The 22,440-nt window shown below is 42.1% G+C and overlaps 1 protein-coding gene across 1 annotated transcript in view; it reads left to right on the top strand.

Annotated features, from left to right (window-relative positions):
- Positions 1–22,255, top strand: part of RALGAPA2 (Ral GTPase activating protein catalytic subunit alpha 2) — a 309,855-nt gene extending 287,600 nt beyond the window's left edge. The window contains 2 exon segments of the mRNA XM_079124240.1: positions 5,289–5,410; positions 21,826–22,255. Coding sequence (XP_078980366.1) covers positions 5,289–5,410; positions 21,826–22,013 — 310 coding nt within the window. The 3' untranslated portion in view covers positions 22,014–22,255.
- The last annotated feature ends 185 nt before the right edge of the window (positions 22,256–22,440 follow it).

Here is a 22,440-nt window from a genome sequence, read left to right on the forward strand (position 1 = left end):
AGAGAATGAATTTCTAAGCCACCCAGTTTTTGGTCATTTACAGAAATTAACATGGACTAACTGTGACTATAGAAAATCATTGAACTCATGCTTCCATTTCCTAATCAGTAAAATGAAAGACATAGGAGGATCTAGTATTTAATATGAGATTGTAAACATGGTAGGTATAGCCAGAAGTTCTCAACCTTTTCTATGTCCCGATATAGTCAGAGGATGGGACAAACAATGGCGACAAAGGCTGGGATGCCAAAACATTTCAGAGGGCTGTGTGATTGACTGATACCTCCCAGATGGTTCTGAAACATGGCTTCCCCTCCTTTGCAGATGACGGCTGTAGGACTTAGAGGTTAGGCAGTGTCATGAAGGTCGCCAGCTCTGGACTTTTTGTGTTGATAATAAAGAACTACTACAAGAGTTAGGAATAAAAATTAGGGGTAAGTCCAAAACACACACACTGATGTTATAAGGCAACCTTCCCTTGAGGCCACTTGGCTAAACTGAGTTATCAAGTCTACTCTTGGAAAATCTAGAGAAGGTTCAGGCAAGAGGAATTAGAAGGGTTGGAAAGAAAATGCAATTTGCAATATAACCTCTTACAAACCATTCTTTTTTTCTTTGCTATAAGACAGTTATTCCAAGACAGATTAAAATGCAAAGTAGCAGTCAACCAACACAGAGCTTGAATAAGCAAAGAGAAGTTAAAATGGGGTAATAGTTGGATTTTCTTGTATTTTTTGAAATCAGCATGGTCTGTGGGTGAAGATGCCCCTTATACGTTATGTATTTAAGTGTAAATTGCAGATTGCTTTTTATAGCCCACATTGTCCTCTTTAAGAGTTTAGCTCCCAACTTTGCAATCTTGAACTTAACCCTGTGTATTCTAGAATTCACAATCTTTGCTAAGAGGAGTAGAGGTTAGAAGATCTGAGTTCTAGTCTTGATTCCACGGCAGAGTAACTGTGACTCTAAAAATCACTTTAACTCTTTGAGCATCCATTTCCTGATGTCAAATGGAAGCCACAGTACTTTCCCAGTTCACCAGGGTCTAGCATAAGAAAGTTTGCTTGTGACAAAACATGAAGTTTACCCTAGTTTATCTACTACATTCTTTTTGGAATATAACCCATAAACCCATATTAAGTGGGTCAGGGAGCACGCAATCCAGATTCACCATACTTCTCTCGTCTCCTGGAACCTGGGTAGAGGCTTTCAAAATAGGATTCCCTTTAATTTTCCAGGCAGCCTGCATAGCACATCAGTATCCCTATTTTGCATGTAAGACAACCAAGGGTTGGAGTTGGAACAGTTTACCCCAGGCCCTCCATCTTGTTGGAGAAAGGACCCAGAATTCAAACCTAAGCTCTTCTTCCATCAAAATGCAGACTCTTTCCTTACAGTCATGCTGTTGCTATCATTTCTAAAAAATCAAAACAAATAATAATCAAAATAAAATTGGAGGGATGGGTTTGGATTCTCAGCCTCTTGTAACACAGATTCAGCAGTGTATATCTGGTTCTCTTGGAAATTTTTAATAAAATAACAACCAGTGAAGACATATAAGCAGAACAATATTACTGATTGAGAAAATCCAAACATGGGAATGTGGACAGAGTGGGTCACTAAAGAAATTCAACACTACCAGAAACCAAGAAGAATTTCTGCTTAGTAATTTGAATGTTATCTAAATTGAGTAATCAAGGAGACAGATTACTCCTTAAAAGGTACTTACTATATGGGGCTTTTAATGAGATTCAGAACAGAATTAAGTTTCTATAAAAAAGACTTTTTACAAAACAAAACGGCAGTGACTAGCATTGAAACACATACCATATTTATGACCAGGTGCCTCTTAAGCCACCAGTTTTCAGTCAAAGTTCTCTGACTTTCAACTGGCGGGCATTATTTCAATATTCAGTTTACATTTTAACATATCTTCCACATAACTGGAACTTTGTAAGTATTTTGATGTCTAAGTTACAAATGCCCCTTCTTATAAAAAGCAACCAGCACTGAAGTCCTAGAGATGTGAGATAAGAAAATGTCAGATGATACAGCTCAAAATCACCTTTACTAGTAGGTCTAATAAATTCAGTTAAGATCCAAGGGCAACATTTTTTTTATTTGTTTTATTTAGTTATACATGACAGCAGAATACATTTCAATTCATTGTATACAAATGGAGTACAACTTTTCATTTCTCTCATTGTATGTGATGTAGAATCACACCATTTGTGCAATCATACATGTACATAAGGTAATGATGTTCGACTCATTCTACCACCTTTCCTACCCCCATGCTCCCTCCCCTCCCCTCAATCCCCTCTGCCCAATTCAGAGTTCCTTCATTCTTCCAAGGGTGACATTTTTTAAGGCTACTAAAAGAAATGGTTTTTGGCATCATTGAGCCTCTTGGCTGTTGCTAAATGCTGCCAGAGCTAGAATGATATTTGTTTCTCTTTGTCATGGTGTTTATATGCCCTGGCTTAGGCCACAAGTGAAATGCATTTCATGATGTCTTGGTCTCACCCGAAGCCCTAATGGATGTTTGTCTAAATGACAACACCCAGTTTAGCACTGTTAACACTGCAGTTAGGGGGATGGGGAAGCTTGTGCTACATGTGACAGTCCAGGACATGAATGGCAAGATTGGGACTCTACTAAGTGAACACTTCCTCCTCTAGTATCCAGTTCTGGAAGGACCTTTTTGTTCTGTCTTCCATAGTGTCTTAGTTTAGGGAGTCAGACCATAAATATTCATTGAGTCAGAAAAATCTCAAAACTTGATTATTGCCCCCTATAAATTTAGTGCTGGACTTTCCCTTGGAAGCCCAGATCTCTCAATCTTGACAAGGACAAGCTAATGACAGTTGAATAGTGTCATCCGGGATGAAAATGATGGGCTGCTGTCTGGGGTCAATTTCTGTGGCATCATGCACAGCATCCCTTTTGTAGGTTTGATTGTACGTTTGATTAACATAGCAAGCCACTTTCCAGATATGCCTTCCATGGAGTATTTAGCAAAATGCACACGCATTTCTATTTTGTTCACCATTGTCCTGAGCACTGTATGTGGATGTGTTGGACTCAGTGGGGCCTTTCAGGAAACAGCAGGACGATACTAGGCAGAGCATGACAGGTCTTTAGAGGGACGTGCCTGCTCTAACCCAGGCCCACAAGCAGACTGTGGACTGAAAGGGGGAGCCATGAATTGAGCGTTGACAGCGGGCCACGGCGGTCCGAAGGCTCAGGTGGTTGTCAGCCATAAGTTTAGCTCAGCTCTTTGAGTAATTTGTCACGCCTCGCTCAGCCCCTGCTGGGCCAGCACGTGCCAGCTTAGTGTCAGAGTGCCTGTTCGCCAGACGGCCACTCAGGCCTAACGTCCTGCTGTTCCTCAGACCAGCGGCTTGCTGGGGCCATACACGGAGGGCCGAGCCTTGGCGACAGCCAAGTGCTGTGCAGAATAAGCGTGTTCATAATGAGACGTGAATGGCATTAGTAGGTCCCTCTAGAATTGGGTCTGAGCAGGCGCCTCTTGCTGAGGAAGTTTGGCAGTCTGTTCATTAAGGCAAGTCACCAGGAGTTCAGCCCACAGCCGTGGAGCTAGTTCTGGCTCATGCTGCCCAGGCCTGGGGCTGTTGTGACCATTTACAGGAAAGATTAATAAATCATCAGAGGGTCCACTTTTGGACTCTTCAAACTCATTTCTTCTTTTTTGTATTTTAAAGTTGCATAGAACAAGCTTAAAGAGAAATTCCAGTTTTGCTTTCCATGAAGGGCATGTCCTATCTCTGGATAATTCCATACAGGAACCCCTAGTCTCATATGGGCTTTTGAGTTCTTGAAATAGAGTGAGTGGACAGAGGAACTGAGTTGTTATTTTTTAATTAATTAAAATTTTAATCGAGATAGCCACATGTGACTCATGGCTACCATATCGGACGACAGCTCTAGAATATGCCTCTGGTCACCTTGTGGTGTGAAATCATCCTCTGAATATAAAAGTATAAGAAGAGGAAAGCCCACATTTAGAAATCAATGTGCATATTTTACCAAAAGAAAATAGAAAAAAACACTTGCCTATTTTAAAACACAGACTCTATCGAAAGCTAATTGGAAAGGCATAATCGTTACCAACTTACCTTTTTCAAGAGACCATCTTGAAAAGATAGTTTTAAGATATAGTGAGAAATGCTAAAATTACTTTTTCCTCTCCTAGAGCTGTAAATTACGAACTGATGTTGATCCACATTCCCTATTTCCTGAAGAATTAGCACAATTTTCAAAATGACCAAAACACATCTTTTAACTTTTGCATTGATAATAAAGAAGGGGAAAATGAGACATCATGCCGACTTCCCCAAGTGTTAATTCATGAAGTCGTACGTGTGGTGCCTTCATCCATTGTCGAATTGTTCTGACGTTATCCTGTTATTGGAAGTGCATGATTCACCTTCCGAGGAAACAGAAGCCACACACAAAAGGGGAAGATTTGCTTTCTGCCCTGTGAAAGACTGCCACACGCAGGGGTCCTATTAAGACAGCTGGAAAGTTGCTTCAGCGTGTTACGCTTATAAGTTTTATTGGTGACTGGTTTTTGATTACACATTTGAATGCTGTGTGTTCCAGACTGCAGTTTTAATTAAAAGGCAATAGTCTTTTTTTCCCCTCAATTGCATTGTGTACTCTTTGCTAGATTCTCCTACATATTAGTTCTGATTTTTTTAATTCTTATAGTTTATTCTGGTTAGTGGCTCTGATGTCGCTTCAGAGTATACCTTCTGGCCTTTTCTCTTCCCAGTAGCTTGCATTTTCTTATTTTTTAAAGATGTGTTCACCATCATATAGTTCTTGCTTGAAGTATCGGCTCATTCTATCAGTAACCTCATAAGAATGTTTTGTCCACCCAAGTAGGAAGTGAAGATCCAGGGTTGTCACACAGTGGTCAATGGACAGAGATGCCATTGTAATCAATATTTCTTGTTTTTGTTTGCTTAAAAAGGCATCTTACTAATGCCTTGATGCTATTCTGTAACCATTGGTTTATGTATTTTTTAGCGAAGCTTGTTTTGAATGCACTTAAAATCTAAGAGAAATTTAGGTGTTAAAATCCAAATCCTACTAAGTATGACAAATATCAAATTTTCTGACAAGATGCTAAAGAGCTTGCAAAATACTCTTCTTTGCACATGAACAGCAAAGTTGCGTAAGTGTATTTAAAACGAAGTGGACTGTCACTGCTTAGAATGCTGTTTTGCAAATGCATTTGTCTCCTTAACCAATTACTTCAGCTATGAAGAGAGAGCTCTGTATCTTGAAGCAATAATTCAGAACCACCGAGAAGTCATGACATTTGAGGATTTCGCAGCTCAAGTCTTTTCTCCCTCTCCCAGCTACTCTCTCAGTGGAACGGGTGAGTGTCTGTCTACATTATTCTCCTCTCACACGCTTAAGATGCATTCGAGTAGCAGATGTACACCTGTTTTTCACAGATAAATGCTTGCAAATTTAAGAAGAGCATTCTCCCTCTGAATCAACTAATGAATATCAAAAGGAATGATGACATTCATTTTAATTTGTTTTGTATCCGAGCTGTTCACTCCATTCCTTTCTTCAGCTATCCTGTTAACCCCCAAATCTAGCAAGGTTAATGAACTTTTTCTCAGTAATGTGCTCTGGTTCATTCAGGAGTGTGGGTTTCTTGCTGAGCTGGGAACATGTTGTTTAAAAGCGATGCCTGAATCAGTGCTTACTTATCAAAAAAGAGTTCCTCACAGTCGAAGCCGTTGCTACTAATGCTGAATGGGGATTATGCTGCCGAGATACTAGGGTCAGGGATTAATGCAGGAGACATGGAAGGACAGTGTCCCCAGGCCCATCATTACAGAGTGCAGCAAGCACACTTCTCTCTGGAGTGGTCGGTGTCATGTGGACAAGCCGCTGACTGGAGCAGCACCCGGTGTGGTAACCATTTAGAAAGTGGCTTACAATCATTTTCATGTATTAGGCCACTGGCAAATTGCAAACATTGCCATGAATTTCCTTATTTCTAGGCACTTACTCTTTTTACATTTTCAGTTTGAAAAATATGTGCATTGCCACTTAACCTGATGATATGATTACTGTGGGTTTGTTTTTGTTTTTTTCAAAGACTAGTATTATTACTTGTAAATTTCTGCATGTAGTTACAGATTAATTGTCTTTCAGAGAGTAAATGGGATATTTACTGATCGCATGTTGAAACCTCAGTGCAGAGCTTCCTTCATCTTCCACGGGTTTCAACACAACCCGTGAGAGTGCTTAATAGATTTCTAACCTGTGTCAATTGTCTCTGAACACTGCCTCACTTCTCCTATTCTGACTTGTTAACAAATATCTTACACACAAAGTGAAAAAAATTAAATTCGGTGAAATAAATCACTTACAAATAAAATCAGCCATGCATCATTGTTTAACATCGCTGGCTTCAATCCTTGCCTCTCCGAGCTTTGTTGGGAGATAAGAGGGAGAGGCATGCACTTGCACAGGGAGCCAGGAGCAGCAGGCAGAAGGCTTGGGAAGATAAGCAAGCTGGCAGAGGTGCGGGAGCAGTGATTTACATAATCACGCCTCTGCTTCCTGGTGAGGCGTCAAGAAACACTGGGATGGCCTCTATTGATCTTTGTTGAACTGGAATACTAAACAACATGAGAAAAGCTTATAACTTAAAGCTTTGATTAATGTTTCTTACATTAAAAAAGTAGAACAGCTGTGAATTGAATTCTTTTATACACTCTGCCAACATTCTATCTATGACAAAAAAAAAAAAAAAAAATCTGTTTCAAGGGAAATGAAGATTTCATACCCAGTCTGGCTAGAGGTTTAAAATTGTTTCTAATTTTTTGCTGAAAGAACACGAAGGATCTGTAGCAAGCTATTTTTTTAAAGATCTCTTTTAGCTTTTTGCCATCCTTATGAGATATTGGGACTTGATTTTTCACTGTGAGTTTTTTTTTTTTTTTTCCAAAAAAAGCTCTTGAGAAAGCATTTCTAAAAATTAAAGGAAAAAATTGAATAGCTACATGTTTACATTCCTTAACTGTTATATTCTTAAGGTTGTGGATTAAGATGTTATCAAAACAAATAATGATGGGTTTTATTTTCTATGTATATTTTAGCCTAATTTAATTTGATCTTTTCCCAAAAGTTCATAATTATTTAAACCAATTCAAATGAGTCAGTGTGTAGATAACACCTTAAATGAGACCTAGGAATAATTGAGTTTCTATGACATCTACTTAGAATTGTTACTGGACTTGAGAAGTTCATATTCTTTAAAGTTACCTACCAGAATAGATTATAACAGCATGTGAGGGTGGGGATTGGAACGTATACAAATGGAACGTGAAATCCAATGCCAGATATCAAAACAGATTCTGCTTCTTCATCTTTTCAGATTAACATCAGTATTACATTTCATAATGCTTGTGGTTTAGGGAATTCAGTGTTGAATGATAAAATCTTTTACACATATATCACACCTATCCTTGAGTATGATTTTAAGTTTGTGCATGATGTTTACTTTTAACACTGTATATCTAACCTTAAAATGGTTAAAAAGAAAGGAGAAATTATATGAACTGGAATTGTGGGGGTGGTACTATGAGGGTGGAACATGTCAGCACCACATAGAGTCAGGTTCTCAGAACCCCATCTCTTCTCATTTACATGCCAGCTTTGCTTTTGAGGAATCCTTATTCCCATCTCTTAGTACTTTTACAGATGAAATTTTTTTTGTTGTTGTTTATTCACAGCATCTTTTTTTAAATTTTCTTGGGACAAGTACAGTCAAACCCAAATGAGCCAGCCAGCTTAAACTAAGAAATTGAGGTGAAGTCTGCCCTTCCACGCATCAAGCCAACTGGAAAAATCGACCCTGAGCAGCTTAAGCTCCCACAGTGCACTTAGGACCCAATCAGACCATCTCTGGCCATCATTGTCATCAAAGCAGGCCTTGGGCTTCTGCTCACATGCATATGCACAGTCTGAGGAATTAAGGGCTCCTAGGTTTTCTTTGTATACCCATAACAATGAGCTTTATCCTTAAGGAAGAGAGAGAGAGTCACCTGACTACTGTATTTATTCCACAGTATGTCACACAAGCCAAAACAGCATGCAGCCCCTACTGCTAGAGGAAAGCCCACACTATCAGCCTTTGAATCTAAGGTGAAAGAGATGTATTGTGCCCAGAGATGCCACTGTTGGGAAATGCCCCCTGTTACCAGAGCTCCCTCCCCAGGTGCTGTTGCTCATCTACCCAAGTAGCCCTGAGAAGTAGGTGACCAAAGGAATTGCTTCTATCCATGATGCCCTATCAACTGCAGCTAGGGATGCAGGGCTGATACATAGATGGGGGGGGGGGGGGGGAGTCTCATTTTCCAAATAATAAAATGTTGTTTTAAAACTACCTTATTTCTTTCTGTCAGTTACCCATTACACAATAGGTATTTGAACAACCTTTTATCCTAGCCTTGTGTTTGCCTTCCCTTAATAAGCCAGTGTTAAGATATTAACTGTTTTATTAATATAATTAGTAAAATTGTTAATATTTTACCAGCATTAAAATATTGGTTGCAATTAATATGTATATGTTTTATGCATACATGTTTATATGCATGTATGGGGTAACATGTTTTCAAGCATGTTACCAAGGAAGGGGGCCAGCAGAATGGCCTATAAAGGGTTAACTGAAATGGGCACCCTCGAGTGCTGGGGAGGGACTGATGTAATCACTGCAGCTCACAGCCAAGTGCATCTGTTCACCATGAGGTCATTCTTCTGCATGCTAATGAGTTGGAGAATCCAGTCTAATGTTTGACATTATCAAAAAGGATATAAATAGTGTAAATCTTTAGCTTTTGGAAGCTGCTCCTATAACATCAAAAGAAAAAAGAAACTTTTGCTTGGACTTCAGATGTTTTTTCCAGAACCACTCTAGAGACTGTGTATGAACTTTAAAATCTGGGAGGAATCCACTTGTCTGTTGATAATCCCCAAATCACTATTATAGTCATAGCTAGCAATTTTGTAGTCAAGGACTATAGGTATGTCTAATTTAATGTCTAGTTTTAAGCTGTTCCAAGTACTTTGGTCAGAAGTTTCTAAAGATGGATTTTTCCCAAAGAATGTCCAAAAACAAGTTAAATAAGAGTTGTTCCCTCTGTACCCTGATTGACTTAAATTTGCTGAAGATGCCAATGCTGGTTATGGTTCCTTTCTACTTCAATATTGCTATAGAGGGCCAGTAGAGGGAGCACAGGTCTTTGTTTATTTGTTAGCCCTCATAAACACATGGTCTGATTTCACTAAGACATAGTCGGTAATACTTCCTCCTTCATGATAGGCTGAACTGTAAAGGCTCCAGGACTTAGAACAAGTGGGAGGAATTGCCTCACTCTGCTCCATCCAACTCTGCCACTTTCATGAAGGTCCTATTTGGAGCTTAAAACAGATAAGTCAGGGTCAGTCTTAGGATGCTACTGCCACTCCTACCATGGTCCCAAACTGCAAATTTTCATCTTTCTCACAATGGCATGGAAAACCCTCTTGGAAGATTCATATACCTCATAGAACATACTTTTATAATTCTTTTCTACAACAAAATAATTACAGAATTTCACAAAAACTTTACTAGAAGATGGCCTGGTGCTATTGTGTCTTTCTTGGCGGCCAATAAAATCTACTCACAAAACTGGAGACAGAGCATTCCTGTCACACATTGACCCCGGAGTGGTCTGGGATGGAGATGCTGAATGAACTAGTTGTGTGACTCACAGGCTTCTACCCCTAGGGGTAAAGCTATACCATCTTTCTCTTGTCAAGTCCTTCATACCATGCCCTATGGTTACGTGTGTGAGGTATTGCAGGCTTGTCAATCTGCATGCAGATCCTGATAGGAAGATTTTGCTGACTCTCTCACTGGGCAGTTAATAATCAAAGTAACTTGCAGAAACAGACAAGGTAAACCCTAACCTTAATCCTAAAAAAATATTTTCTCTATTCATGGAAAGGTGGTCCTATTATAGATTCTTTCAGTATTCATTCTCCTCCTCTCCATCTCCCTCCATTGCCTCCTACTACAATGGTCTTAATAAGGTTTTGATTGATAGCATTTATCATACCTCTTATGTGTTTAGCTTCATCATAACTTTGCTGACTCCTACAGAGAACATCATAGAATATGGAGTTAGAAGGGACTTCAGGAAACTTGAGGTCTAACCCCTTCATGTTAATTTTGGACTAAGCTGAAGAGCAAGCCATGAAGGAACAACCAAAGGTCTTGGGCATGTTGGAAGCAGGGACAACCTGGCCCTCACCTCCCTATTCTGTGCATGAAAATGCTAGTCCAGTGCCCACCCTGTGGCAACAGTCCCATGATCAGAGCCATGTCTGCTAGTTTTTTTTATTAAGTATGAAGACCAAGATTAATTTTTAAAACTCCATTAAGATGACCCATTTTTCTTAAATGTAAGTTGTCTTCACTTCTATTCGAGAACTCACACCTAACTCCATTCACACCTTAGCAGACTGGCCAATGTCGCCACCCATCCTGCAGACACTAACTACTCCCCCAGGCATTTCCTCCACCCCAACAATCCCTTCTGTCCCCAGCCCAAATCTTCCTTTCCACATAGTAGACTCTATTATGACCCCATTTCCTTTTTTTCTTAACTTTTTAATTTACAGATGTATTCTTGAAAAGAAATGACAAAGCACTGATAAAAAGTTTAACCATTCTTCATACCATCATCCAAACCCAGTGTCACTCAACTCTGGCTACACATTAAAATTATTGTCCTTTCAAATTTAATGACATTTTCAATAACAGGTATATGTAACCCATCATAAGAAGTATCTGTACTTCTGTCTTGTTTTTTTTCTGAGCATTTATCCCTGTGTGTGTCTTCTATCCATAATGTACTATAAATTCTTTAGAGAATGATGCGTGGAATTTATTTTATCATCCAATGGGAGTTAAATAGAAAGGAGGCAGGCTGTTTCTTTAAGTGGTACAGGTGTGTCTCTAGACCACAGATGTGTTGGGCCTGATGCAAGATGCAGAACAAACACCTGTAATTATGTTTCATCTGTCTCCTCCCTTCCCAGTCTCCTAGAGAGAGTGGGCCAGTGATAAGCAATATGGTCAAAACTGGGTGTGGAGAAATCAGAAGCAGCCAGGAGCCTAGTTAATCCACAGACTGGATAATGCAGTTTGGAATAACTGAAACTTGATTCGAGATGCTTTCCTAAATGGTATTGAGGGTTTTAAAGATAATTCTTGATGGCCCTGCTTAGCACCACGTTTTGCTTCATGCTTATGAATTCCTTTGTCCTTTTAACTTTTATTGTCTTCATCATCATTTCTGGGAGACAAACAGAGATAAGGCAAACATTTCTTTCCATTTTCTCTGTTAGAAAATGGTGTTGCTGCCTGTCATATTACCATCTCTGATTGGCCTTCCCTTCCCTTGGCTGCTGCCACTGAGCAGCACTGTGTAGAGTACTTGAGGGGACACAGAAGGCTCTAGAGACTTTGGGAAGGCCTGCATCTCCCCTTCCCTTGTGGAGAGGGAAGTCTTATTATAGAAAAGCAGATACTTTTGATAATAGCAGAGAGCTATTTATTAATAAACCCAGGTTAGTTAGCTATAAACTATAACTACAAGTAAAAAAGATAGCATCAGCCAATGTCCTGAGTCATTTGGGCTGAGATTCCTCTGAAGGGCCATGCCACCTGCCTTGTGACCCTGGAAGAGAATGAAAACTTGCTCCTCTATAGTAGATAGTCTACAAAGCATGCTTCCAGTGAGTTTTTAACTTTGGCTGTGAACCATGGTGCCCAAGAACTAGAAGATCCATAGAAAAGAAGAATAAGACAGAGGATAGCAAGTATGGGAAGCACAGAGAGAAAGAAACTCTGCCTTCCTGAGGTCTTGTGGATTCTTCTGACCCTGGAGCTGGTGCTCAGATTGGGAGTGCCCATAGATTCCCAGAATCAGAAGGGAACTGACATTATCATTTTGAAGTACTGACTTTGCACTGACTCCATCCTTTTGGAAGAACCTTGAAGGTGCTGCTTTTCTGTGAAATGCCACCATGGGTTAGTTCTGGTTTTCCAGGCCTTACAGGGTTTTAAGTGCAGGCGACTTCTCCCTCCCGCTTGACAGCTAATTACGACTCAGGGGATGCTGCAGCAGTTGCCAGGAGATAGCCAGCAGGTACCAAGAATTTTTCTTAGAGACAGTTTTTGGAAATGAGTCTTAATTAAAGCTTATTGGAAATAACCTTGAGAGTTTGAGAAGCACCCAGAGCTTCTGACACCCTAGGTTCACATTCTTTGTGAACCCCTTGAATCAGTCTGGCCTTGCAGGTGCTACTTGTGCAACCTCAGCACTGGAGGTTCCTGGAAGACTCAATGATTTTGCTTGAATTTCTATTTAGCAATGAGCAAACCAAAGCAGAGGCCAAATGGAAGCACTCTTACTGGCATTTAAGTCGTCTGGCAGAAAGAAGAAAGAATATATTATACCAGCCTTTTCCAGAGAGATAAAGGATGATAACCACAAAATAAACCTGTAAGGAGCATGAGAGAAAAGCTGGTTCTTTTTTACTCATGTGAAGTCCCACAAAAACCTACAGGAAAAAAAAAAAATCTCTCAAAATGAGAAACAGGATAGTTTTACAAGAGAGAGAGAGAGAAACGAGGAGAAGGAGAAGAATAAGAAGGAGGTGGAGAAGGAAAGGAAGGAAGGAAGGAAGGAAGGAAGGAAGGAAGGAAGGAAGGAAGGAAGGAAGGAAGGAAGGGAGGGAGGGAGGGAGGGAGGGAGGGAGGGAGGGAGGGAGGGAGGGAGGGAAGGAGGGAGGGAGGGAGGGAAAAAGGGAGGGAGGGAGAGAGGAAGAAGGAAGAGAGAGAGAATATGTAGCTTTGACAAGGCCAAAATTTATTTCTGGGTTCATAGGAAGCTTAGTAGCATTAGCTAGTACCAAGAAAGAATAGACAAAACCCTATTTTTCAATCAGTTCAAGAATATGAGATGATAAAATCCCAGATGCAAAAAGCACACATTCCACAAACCCTGTTAACTGTGTCCCCCACATTAAGGCTGCCCTTGTCCCTACCAGTGCTCAGCTGTTACCTGTAATAGGAAACAGTAAGGCCACATTGTTCCCAGCATCTGTCTTCTCATGAGCATAGCAGTGTGATCCCTGAGATTTCCTGAGGGTCTTCAAGGGCTTACTCAGGAAAGTTTCACTCCCCCAGAGCCCTAATCTCAGGGAAGACAAGGCGATGAGTGCTGGTGTTGCTGCTAGAGTGTGTTTGGACAGATCCTGCTGCGCATGCTCATTAGGGGAATCCTGTTCCCTAGCTGTGTCCCTAGGGCATGGAGAAATGGCAAGAGAAACAGTCTGCCTCCAGTTAGTACCAGGGCCCTCCAGTTAACATCTGATCATGCAGCTGTCTGAGGCCAGGTGCTTCTGGCCAGGGTTGTTTACTGATTCAGCAGCATCAGAGTCAAGTGTCCCAGAAGAAAGGGGTCACCACAGGGAAGAAGCCAGAAGAGGGAATCTTCAGCCACCAGACTGATTGTGCTCTTTGTCCCACTTACCCAAAGCTGGTGGCCTACTGGAGGCCATAGTTAGATATTAATACCTAGGGTCAGCTGGGGTCTTAGGAACAAACATGTACCTCTGCTACAAAAACCTACAGGGGTTTAAACAGGTTTAAACAGGTGAGAATTCTCAATGCTCAGAGAATTTTACAAATCCCAAAAGTATAAGGCCTTCAGATGCTCACTCTGTAAATGTTTCCTGAATACTTTATATGAAGGGCATGGAAGTAGCCAAAGGAAATGGCAGCACCACCTTCCTTGAGGTTGCCTTCCAGACATGGAAGAAAGGTGATGGAGTGAGCCATCAGGAGCTGATGAGTGTCAGAAGGAAAAGACAACAGGAAAGAAGGCTTAGGAGGGTATTGAGAAAAGCCACCCCAGAGTTGGAGCAAGCTTTAGAATAGGGGGGGTCAGAGAAGACCTCACTGAGAAGGTGAGACTTGAGAAAAGACTTAAGGAGGTGAGCCATATATGGGAGCAGGCAGGGAAAAGCACATGCAAAGGCCCTGAGGCAGGAGCTTTCCTAGCATATTTGGGAATCAGTGAGGATCCTAGTGTGACTAGAGTAGAACAAGCAAGGAGTGAGGAGGAAGGGAAAAGGGAAGGTTGGAGTCACCCTGCAGGTGGAGGGAAAGAGTTTGGTTAGTATTCTAGTGAGATGGCTAGCTTTTGGAAAAGTGGGGCAATGTGATGTCTCTCATTTAAAAAGATCTCTCTGGCTTCTGTGGGGAGAATATAGTATGGAGGCAGGGAACAGTTAGGTGATATCTATCATGTGCCACAGAAGGCATATGATACATATTTGACTAAGAAGCAAATGTTGTGGCAATGTAAGAGATATTCTCCTTGGACATTTCTGTGGGGGCACTAGAGGAGCCCTCAGCAATGTCCCCTTCACCTCGTGTTACAGAATGCAGCCCCTGACCTGAGCTGTCCAGGTGAAAGGAACTTGGTGATACCTCCTCTTTATAGGAAAAGGTTTGCATGGTGGGGGACATGAGAAGGAGACAGGAGAACTTTGGCCTGCAGTCACATGCCCTGCCCTGGTCTTCAAACCCCACAGCTCACACGGGACCCAGTGGTTGTGATAAATGTGCTGACCTGAAGAACTGTGTAGGCACCTAACTGTGTCTGGCACACAATTATTTCAAGAGACTTAAAATGCTTAGTGACCCAGAAGAGTGAGGATGTCAGGGTGAGGTTCCATGGAATTGTTTCACTCTTAAAAAAAATGATTTCCAAAATAGTTTGTGATTATAATGACTCTTTATGTATGTGTAGATATTTGGCATTTCAGCACAATTCCTTTACCCTCTGCCTCAGTCAGAGAAAATGTATCTCTTTCGCAGGTGAGAAATGGAGGAGTGTTGGGGTTTTGTTTGTTTGCCTGTTGTTTTTATCATCAGTTCGTGTCAACACCAGGGCTCAGTGCTTAGGTCTTTCTGTGCCTTACTGGACTCATTGCCTCTACCCTGCAGGCACCCTCTGCCTTCTGGTGCCAACTATGGGAACAAACCCACAGGAGCAAACAATAGGGTGACAGGGAGGAATGTTTCTTTTGTGGCAAAAGCAAAATGTTCTCCCCAAAGGCAAAAAAGACTGTTTTATAGAAATTATGGCCTGGATAGTTTGTATAGTGGAGAATGCCCACCCACTTGGCACAGATAACTGAGAAATGTAATGGGAAGTTGGCTGAAGTATTGACTATTCTAGAATTCAAATGGAGTAGCACAGGAAGAACTCATAGAAAACATCTTAATTATAGGCCCAAACAGCTTCCTTAGTGTTTGAAGACAACAGGAACAGTTTGGTGCTGGAGAGTGAATCCAGGGCCTCCTGCATGCTAAGCACACTCTTTACCACTGAGCTACAACCCCAGTGCCAAAAGGACTGTTTTTACCAGTAAAATTCCAAGACAACGTACTGGAACTCACTGTCCTCCTACAAGTCTTCGAATACTCACTGCAACATTTTCTCCAACTGCTGATTATTTGGGAATTTAAAAAATAATCCTGAGCAGGATACATAATCCAGTCACTTCCTTCCAGTTGTACTATCACTGCATGCCACAACCTCAGCCACCTCTGAGTGCTTTTAAGATAGATGAATTAAAATTAGAGGCAGCACATCACCTACAGAGAGGCCCCTTTGCTTTGAGGGTGGGGAAAGTTTGCAGAGTGGCCTAGCCAGAGAGGTACTAGTGACATCTACGAAGCTGCATCACTTCCTTTGTTCCCCTGCTTCCCTGAGGACAGGACATCCCCGCCCACTAAATCTTAGAGCCATTTCTGGTTTACTTTTGTAATGGAAGGAGCAGTAATACTGCTCCGACCTTCAATCTTATTTTTGCTATTTTTTAAAATAGTTGTTGGTTTGGTGGTGTAGCTCGGTAGTACTATGCTTGCATATGCAAGGCTCTGAATTCCACCCCAGCATGGAAAAAAAAGAAGTCTTATTGAGATATAATTCACATACCATGCAATCCATCCATTTAAAGTGTACACTTCAGTATTTTTAGTATCCATAAGATATATTTTTAGTAAACTCACAACTGTTACCACAATATAATTCTAAAACATTTTTATTTCCCCTAAAAAATTAGTAAAATCTACCCACAGTCACTCTTCCTGTCACCTACTTCCCAGCCATATGCAGCCACTAATACACTTTCTGTTTCCATGAGTTTGCATATACTGGGTATTTCATATATATGAATCATATAATTTCCTGTCTTTGGTGGTTAGCTTCTTTTACCTAGCATATTTTCAGAGTTCATCCATATTATAGCATGTATCAGTCCTTTCTTTTTATTGCCTAATGGTATTCTGTTGTCCATTCATTGGTTGATGGACATATAGACTGTTTTCACTTTAGGACTATTAGGAATTTTGCTGCTGTGGATACATGTTTTGCAGCTCTCTGATGTGGATTCAGTCCAGTAAGACAAACAGCCTCCCCATGGCTAAGATGCAACTGAAATCTGAGTATTCACGTTCTGTGAGATATCAAGACCATCTTGAAACTTTTCTCCATAATAGCCTAACAAGAAAGGTGGCACCAAGTTATTAATTTTAAATCTATAATTTAACTTAGTCATAGCTCCTAAAAGTGCATTATGGTTCGAGAAAGGAAAGAGAAAAATGCTAGGAAATTCTTTTCATGAAATCCCACCTGCTCATTGAATCCCTGCACAGGTGCTTATACCCAGGCAGGTGCACAATATGTGTGCCCTCTTCCTCCCTCCCTTCCTGTTGGTCCAGCTGTCCTGGCTTTCTGCTTCAGAATCAAAGTTGATGGGCAAGACCAACGACCAAACAGAGGAAGCCAAGCTCAGAGCCAGGTTTGAGGCCAGGACACAGCTACTGCTGTTGGATTGGAAATACTGGAAGCCATCCTTGGGCCATTTGGAGATGTTAATTAGCCTGGCTAATTCCCACTGGTCTTGGGTTGCCAGTGTTGAGTTGCCTGTGTAGGCTTACCCCATCCACTGGCTGCACCTGTTCCCTTCCTCAGAGCCATTCCAGGGGCTCTGTCTGAATAACCCAGACAGCTCTCTGATCTCCCGCTCTGTCTGCCTTCCCGCTGGTAGGATATTTAGCACTTGCTGAAAGCTGGAACCCTAGTCCACTATTTCTCTCCCTCATTCATGCCAGCTCTCAAAATCATTCTCTTTCCTAATTATCTTGAGCCAGTTAATCATTTTCCACACTGACTGCTCAGTAACAAGGATCCGGGGAGAGGCAGACACTTTTCTTGTCTGACCCTGCTCAGTGTTATCCCAGGTGGCAGTTCTGGATGGCAGGCTTTCCTCAGAGATAAGAAGCTTGCTTCAAACCCTTGCTCTTTTGCTATCCCAGTGAGTCCAGCTGGAGCAAACATGCCATGAAAAGACTCACCGATACTCTAAAAGCCTCTGCTAGGCTGAGCTGTCGAAAACACAACAAATCTCCAACCAGGCCTGTCCTGTCCTGTATTTGTTAAATCCTTGCTGATATTCAGAGCATCAAAGTCACTAGAGGCCAAAGAAGACAGCTTTCTTTAAAACTGACTTCTGAGTTATCCAGGCTCAAACTCTATATCTGAGCCATTGATTGGCCACAACGGGGCCAATCTGAGTTAAACTGTTAAGGGCTCTCCCCCAAGAGTCTTACTCAACTGCTCCTACATATGAGTGGAACTGACTCCTGATTCTTAGCACCACAAATTCGTAAGAATAACCTCATAATCAAGATGCAAAGTTTCTGTAATCCAAAGTTTCTCAATTTTTTTTCCCATTATGATCCACTATAGATCCTTCCAAGATGTTTTTATATCCAGATTTGCCCCCTCTCCTGGAATACAACAGGAATACTGTGTGTCTTTAAAGTACTTACATCTGTGCTTCATATAGAGTAAGTTTGTTGCCCACAAAGGGGTGCTGTTGCCCAGTTAGCATGATGTATTTCCTCCACCATCTTTGTCCACTCTATTCATTGCTCCCTCCTAGAGTAATACCTGATACATACTTGGTACCCAGTTGATGAAAGGACAAAATGATTGTGCTTTGTGTCTCTGCCCCATCTTCCCAGGCATCACATGCCTCCCAGTCTCTTCCCTCCTTATCAAGCTCAGTGTTCTCTCCTGGCACTTTTCAGTCATGTGCAGGGTAGTTGATGCCATATGTTGACCCCAAGGGATGTACCAGGAATCTGACAGCCTACTTCCCGATGCCAGCAACTAGGACCTCACCTTGAGGAGCACTGCCTGCATGTCAAGCCCAGGTGACATTTGAGCCCCATGGAATAATCAAGACAGCCCACAACTGCCTCTGTCTTTGCATCTCCTTAACTCAACCATGGATTGGCAGTTACTGAGACATTCTTTGTGGTCAGGCACACCACGCCAGGCTGCGTCTGGGGACACTCAGGAGAGGAGCAAACCAGTCCTCATCAGCAATTACAAACAAGTCCTCCATTGTTAGCGTGCCATCTGCTTTCTTGGTTTCTACCAATCAGGGATCTGTATGCACGACATAACCAGGGCCAAGGGGGCTGTAGGGGAGTGAGATCAAGGAGCCCCTTCATAAAGACAGCCTTTGCTCACATGGGAGAGAGTCAGTAGCATGGTGCTCTGAAAAGCTGAGCCTCCTCAACCCAAGGAAGAGCCAGAGAGCTTGCCATTCTCCATGAGAGAAAATGGGGCTTCACAGCACAGGATACTACTTTGTTACAAATAATCAACACAAGCCCAGAACATCTCATGCCCACATTTCAAGAAAGGGCAGCAATAAGGGTGGCTGGAATCAAACCAGTAGAACAGAAAATGCCACTGGGTCATTCGGGATCAGATCTTAATCTAAAAATTCATAATCCCAAACAATTTTCTTTTGGGGGGCGAAGGTGAATTTTCATGAATGGATTGGAAAATGTGTCTTCATTGACATGCACATTTCCTTTAGAGAAACCCAGCTTAGAGAATGTCAGTGGTCCTTCTTCCAATGGCATTCTGAACTCCCTTAGAATCTGGCCCTGGTCACTGTGCCAACCTTTGCAGATGGGCCAGCAGAAAAATCCCTGTTTTATAACTGCAGCCATGCAGACAATGGTCCATGTTACTGACAAATGTCCTTTGTCCAGATTCCACGGTGGTCTGGTGACACTGAATTCAGGATAGTTGTCGGGGCTGGGAGTGAGAAGATACTGTCTGATGAAGAGAGAGGGTGCATTTGCTAGGGAAAGCCCACACAGGAATTGGTCTGGTGTGGAATGGGTGGGTGATGGGGAACCTGTCACAGGTGTGGAAAAGCTAAGCAGCCATTCATCATGGCTGCTAAGAACCTGCCTCTCTCTGGGTGAGAGTGAGCTTGTGGTTCAGTTTCACTACTTCAGACTCTTCATCCAGAGCCTTCCTCTGCACAGAATTCTGCATGCTCTCTCCCCGGGGACTGTCACTTTGCAGGTGACACCAGGACTGAATTAACACACTGTGTACAGCTCAGAAACCTGTAAAATGAAACTTGGAGTCATGTAAACTTGCACACTTAGGGGATTTCAATTATTTTTTTCAGGTCATCCATTGAATTCAATACTTATCTTAAAAACTCTTGTATCTTTGATTGTATTTTAAACCAAATCAGTCAGGAAAGGTTGTACACCAGGAAAAGGAAAGGGCTTCTATGAAGGTCTGCTTCATACATTGTAGGAGTTCTAATGTCTCTTTCATTTCCCATTTGCAAGTGAGATAACAGCTAGTATTTTGTCCTATCAAGTAGAATTTTCAAGTGAATTTTCAGGCCTTAATGATCTGCAAGGCTTCGAGAATACTCAGGCATCTCGGGAATATGTGTATTATTAGCACTGTGTTAATTATCAAGTTGGAGCCATGGGGGTGACATGCTTGTATTCATTTAACTTTATTTTCTTTCCCTTCAGATTAAAGTACATAAAGGTCTCATTACAATATTTGATCAAGGTAAGACTGACACTTCAACAGGTTTGCCCATTCACCCTGCTTTTGGGGAGGGGTATAAACTGACTAACTGGCCACCCTCCATCCCTAACACTGCTGCATACCCACCTACTTTCCTGGGCCTTGGCGTTGGTGCCTCCTGCCACCCTCCCAAGGGACCCTGCCCTCTCTCCTGCCCCTGCATGTCTGTGCTGCCCAGGAAAGCCCAGTCTAGTCTGCCTTTCTTCTGACTGTGCACTCTGAGTGGAATCTGACACCAACACCTACTATCCTGGAAAATGTCTTGGTCACCCACCCTTTTGTGTGGGGGGCTGCAGGATGCCAGTGGGTGCAGGGGCCGCCTGAGCCTAGAGGAGCAGGATCTTGAGATGGGCAGATAAGATGTGCCCACCACCAGTAACAAGAGGTGGAGAGATGCCTTTGACAATCCCATCCCTGGTCATGGACGAATATCTAGCTGTGCTGCTTTTGTCCAAATCAACCTATTTTGCGTTGTTTTAGCAGTACTGGGGATGGAACCCAGGACCTCATTCATGCTAGGCAAGTGTTCTACCACTGATCTACACCTCCAGCCCCAACCCCAGCCCTAGCAGCCTGTTTTTAAAAAGAGGAAAATAGTAGGCAGGAGGCTTGGGCCTTCTCTGTTTGCCTGACCTCACTAGTACTAAAAGGAAGGTGACAGTAAAGTACCCCTCTATTGGAGAGTCTGCAAGTGCAGAATTTCAGAATGCTTAGAGGCAGATTGCCTCCACAGGTCCGAGCATGTTTATAAGTATTGATTCCAGAAGCTCTTCCCTAGAAACAATATGGCAAGGTCAGAAGATGAAAAAAGATCCTGTCTGTGAATAAAATAAACTACTTAAATGAATTTCAAATGCCAATAATAATAATAATAATTTCAAAGGCCAGAGGAAGTGAAGCATGTAGGCAGGATGTAAGAAACCATGCTTTTTGAAACTTATTCCAAACAAAGGTCACTCAGGGAAATTTGGGGTATAATACAATAAGGTTTAAAAATATATTACGAGGGTAAGGGTGATGAAATGATCTTCTCATTCTCAGAACAGTCCTAGGGGAGACCAAACTCCACTGGCAACAGTAGCTGGGTATTGCAGCAAACATTCTTGAATTCCTCTGAGCTCACCTAGAGCGACCCCAGGGAAGGGGAGGGGTACAGATTCACAAGTTTTAATTTTATTCCATTTTCCCTTCAGTGCTAAACTGGGCTCATGCAGATAAGCAATTTAGCCCTAACCTCTAGTCTTATACCCTTTGGGGGATAATTGGGCAGTAGCCCATAGTGTAAAATATCAATATGTAAGAGATTCCAGTAGCACCAATGGGATCTGTAAGGCTCTCCATGAAGTTTCACTGGTTTTTCTCAGTGGCTGGGTTAATGTTCTTCATGACTCTTTCTCTCTTTTTCTGTAATTGGATGCCTTTTCTCTTCATTCTTTATTTCTGGATTGGCCAGAAAGGCTAAATTATTTTCAAAAAGATTCATAGCTTCTTTCATGCTATAGAAAACCCCAGGGCAAAGACTAGGAGGAAAGACATTCATTTGTTCATTCATTCAACAAATATCTTTACAAGCCCACCACCAGGTCAGGGAGGACATCCAGTCCTGTTCCTGAGACCAGGCTTCCTTTCTTTTGAGTTCCACCAATGCCCTCTTAAATCTGTGGCCCTTGGGTCAATTCCATGACTTGGCCATTCTCTGCTTCCTTTGCAGGGGCCTTGGCCTCCAGCTTGAGTGCCAACCTCAAGGAGCCCCTTGGTGTGGAGGAGACAGACCAGATTCCCCTGCCCTTTTCCCTTGGCTCCAAACCCAGAGACTTCAGGAAACTCCACGAATGTGCCAGCGCCCTCAGCAAGCTTCCCTATTATTGGATCTCCGAAGTCAAAGGTGGATCCCACTGAACTATTTCATGTGGAACTTTCAAGTGAGGCTGTGTCATCTCATCCTAAAACCTCACAAACCTCCGGCATCCAAAGAAGAAAAGAAAAAGTCACCAACAACCAGAGACAAACCCACTATCTCTGGTTTTCTCTGGTGGCTGCTCCTGTTCAGGGAGGGTGCACAGGGATGTTGGTTTCTGTACCCCAAGTTGGTTACCCTCATTTATAAACCCAAGCAGGATTCCCAGAGGGCAGCAAAACAATTGTAGAATTGTGGAATTTTCTCTGCGTTGATTTTGTTAGTTCATCTTACGTTATGATTTATGGTTTACTCAAAAATTTCATCATCATGGAAATTGGCTTTCCCCGGGGTCTTTAGCCCAGGAGTTTTCTCTCAGTTGTGAAGTCTTTTGCCATCTGGTACCTGAGGCCCACTCACTGAAGAGAT

Source organism: Sciurus vulgaris, assembly GCF_902686455.1.
Source record: "Sciurus vulgaris genome assembly, chromosome: 2".
In the NCBI taxonomy this organism is placed as follows: domain Eukaryota; kingdom Metazoa; phylum Chordata; class Mammalia; order Rodentia; family Sciuridae; genus Sciurus; species Sciurus vulgaris.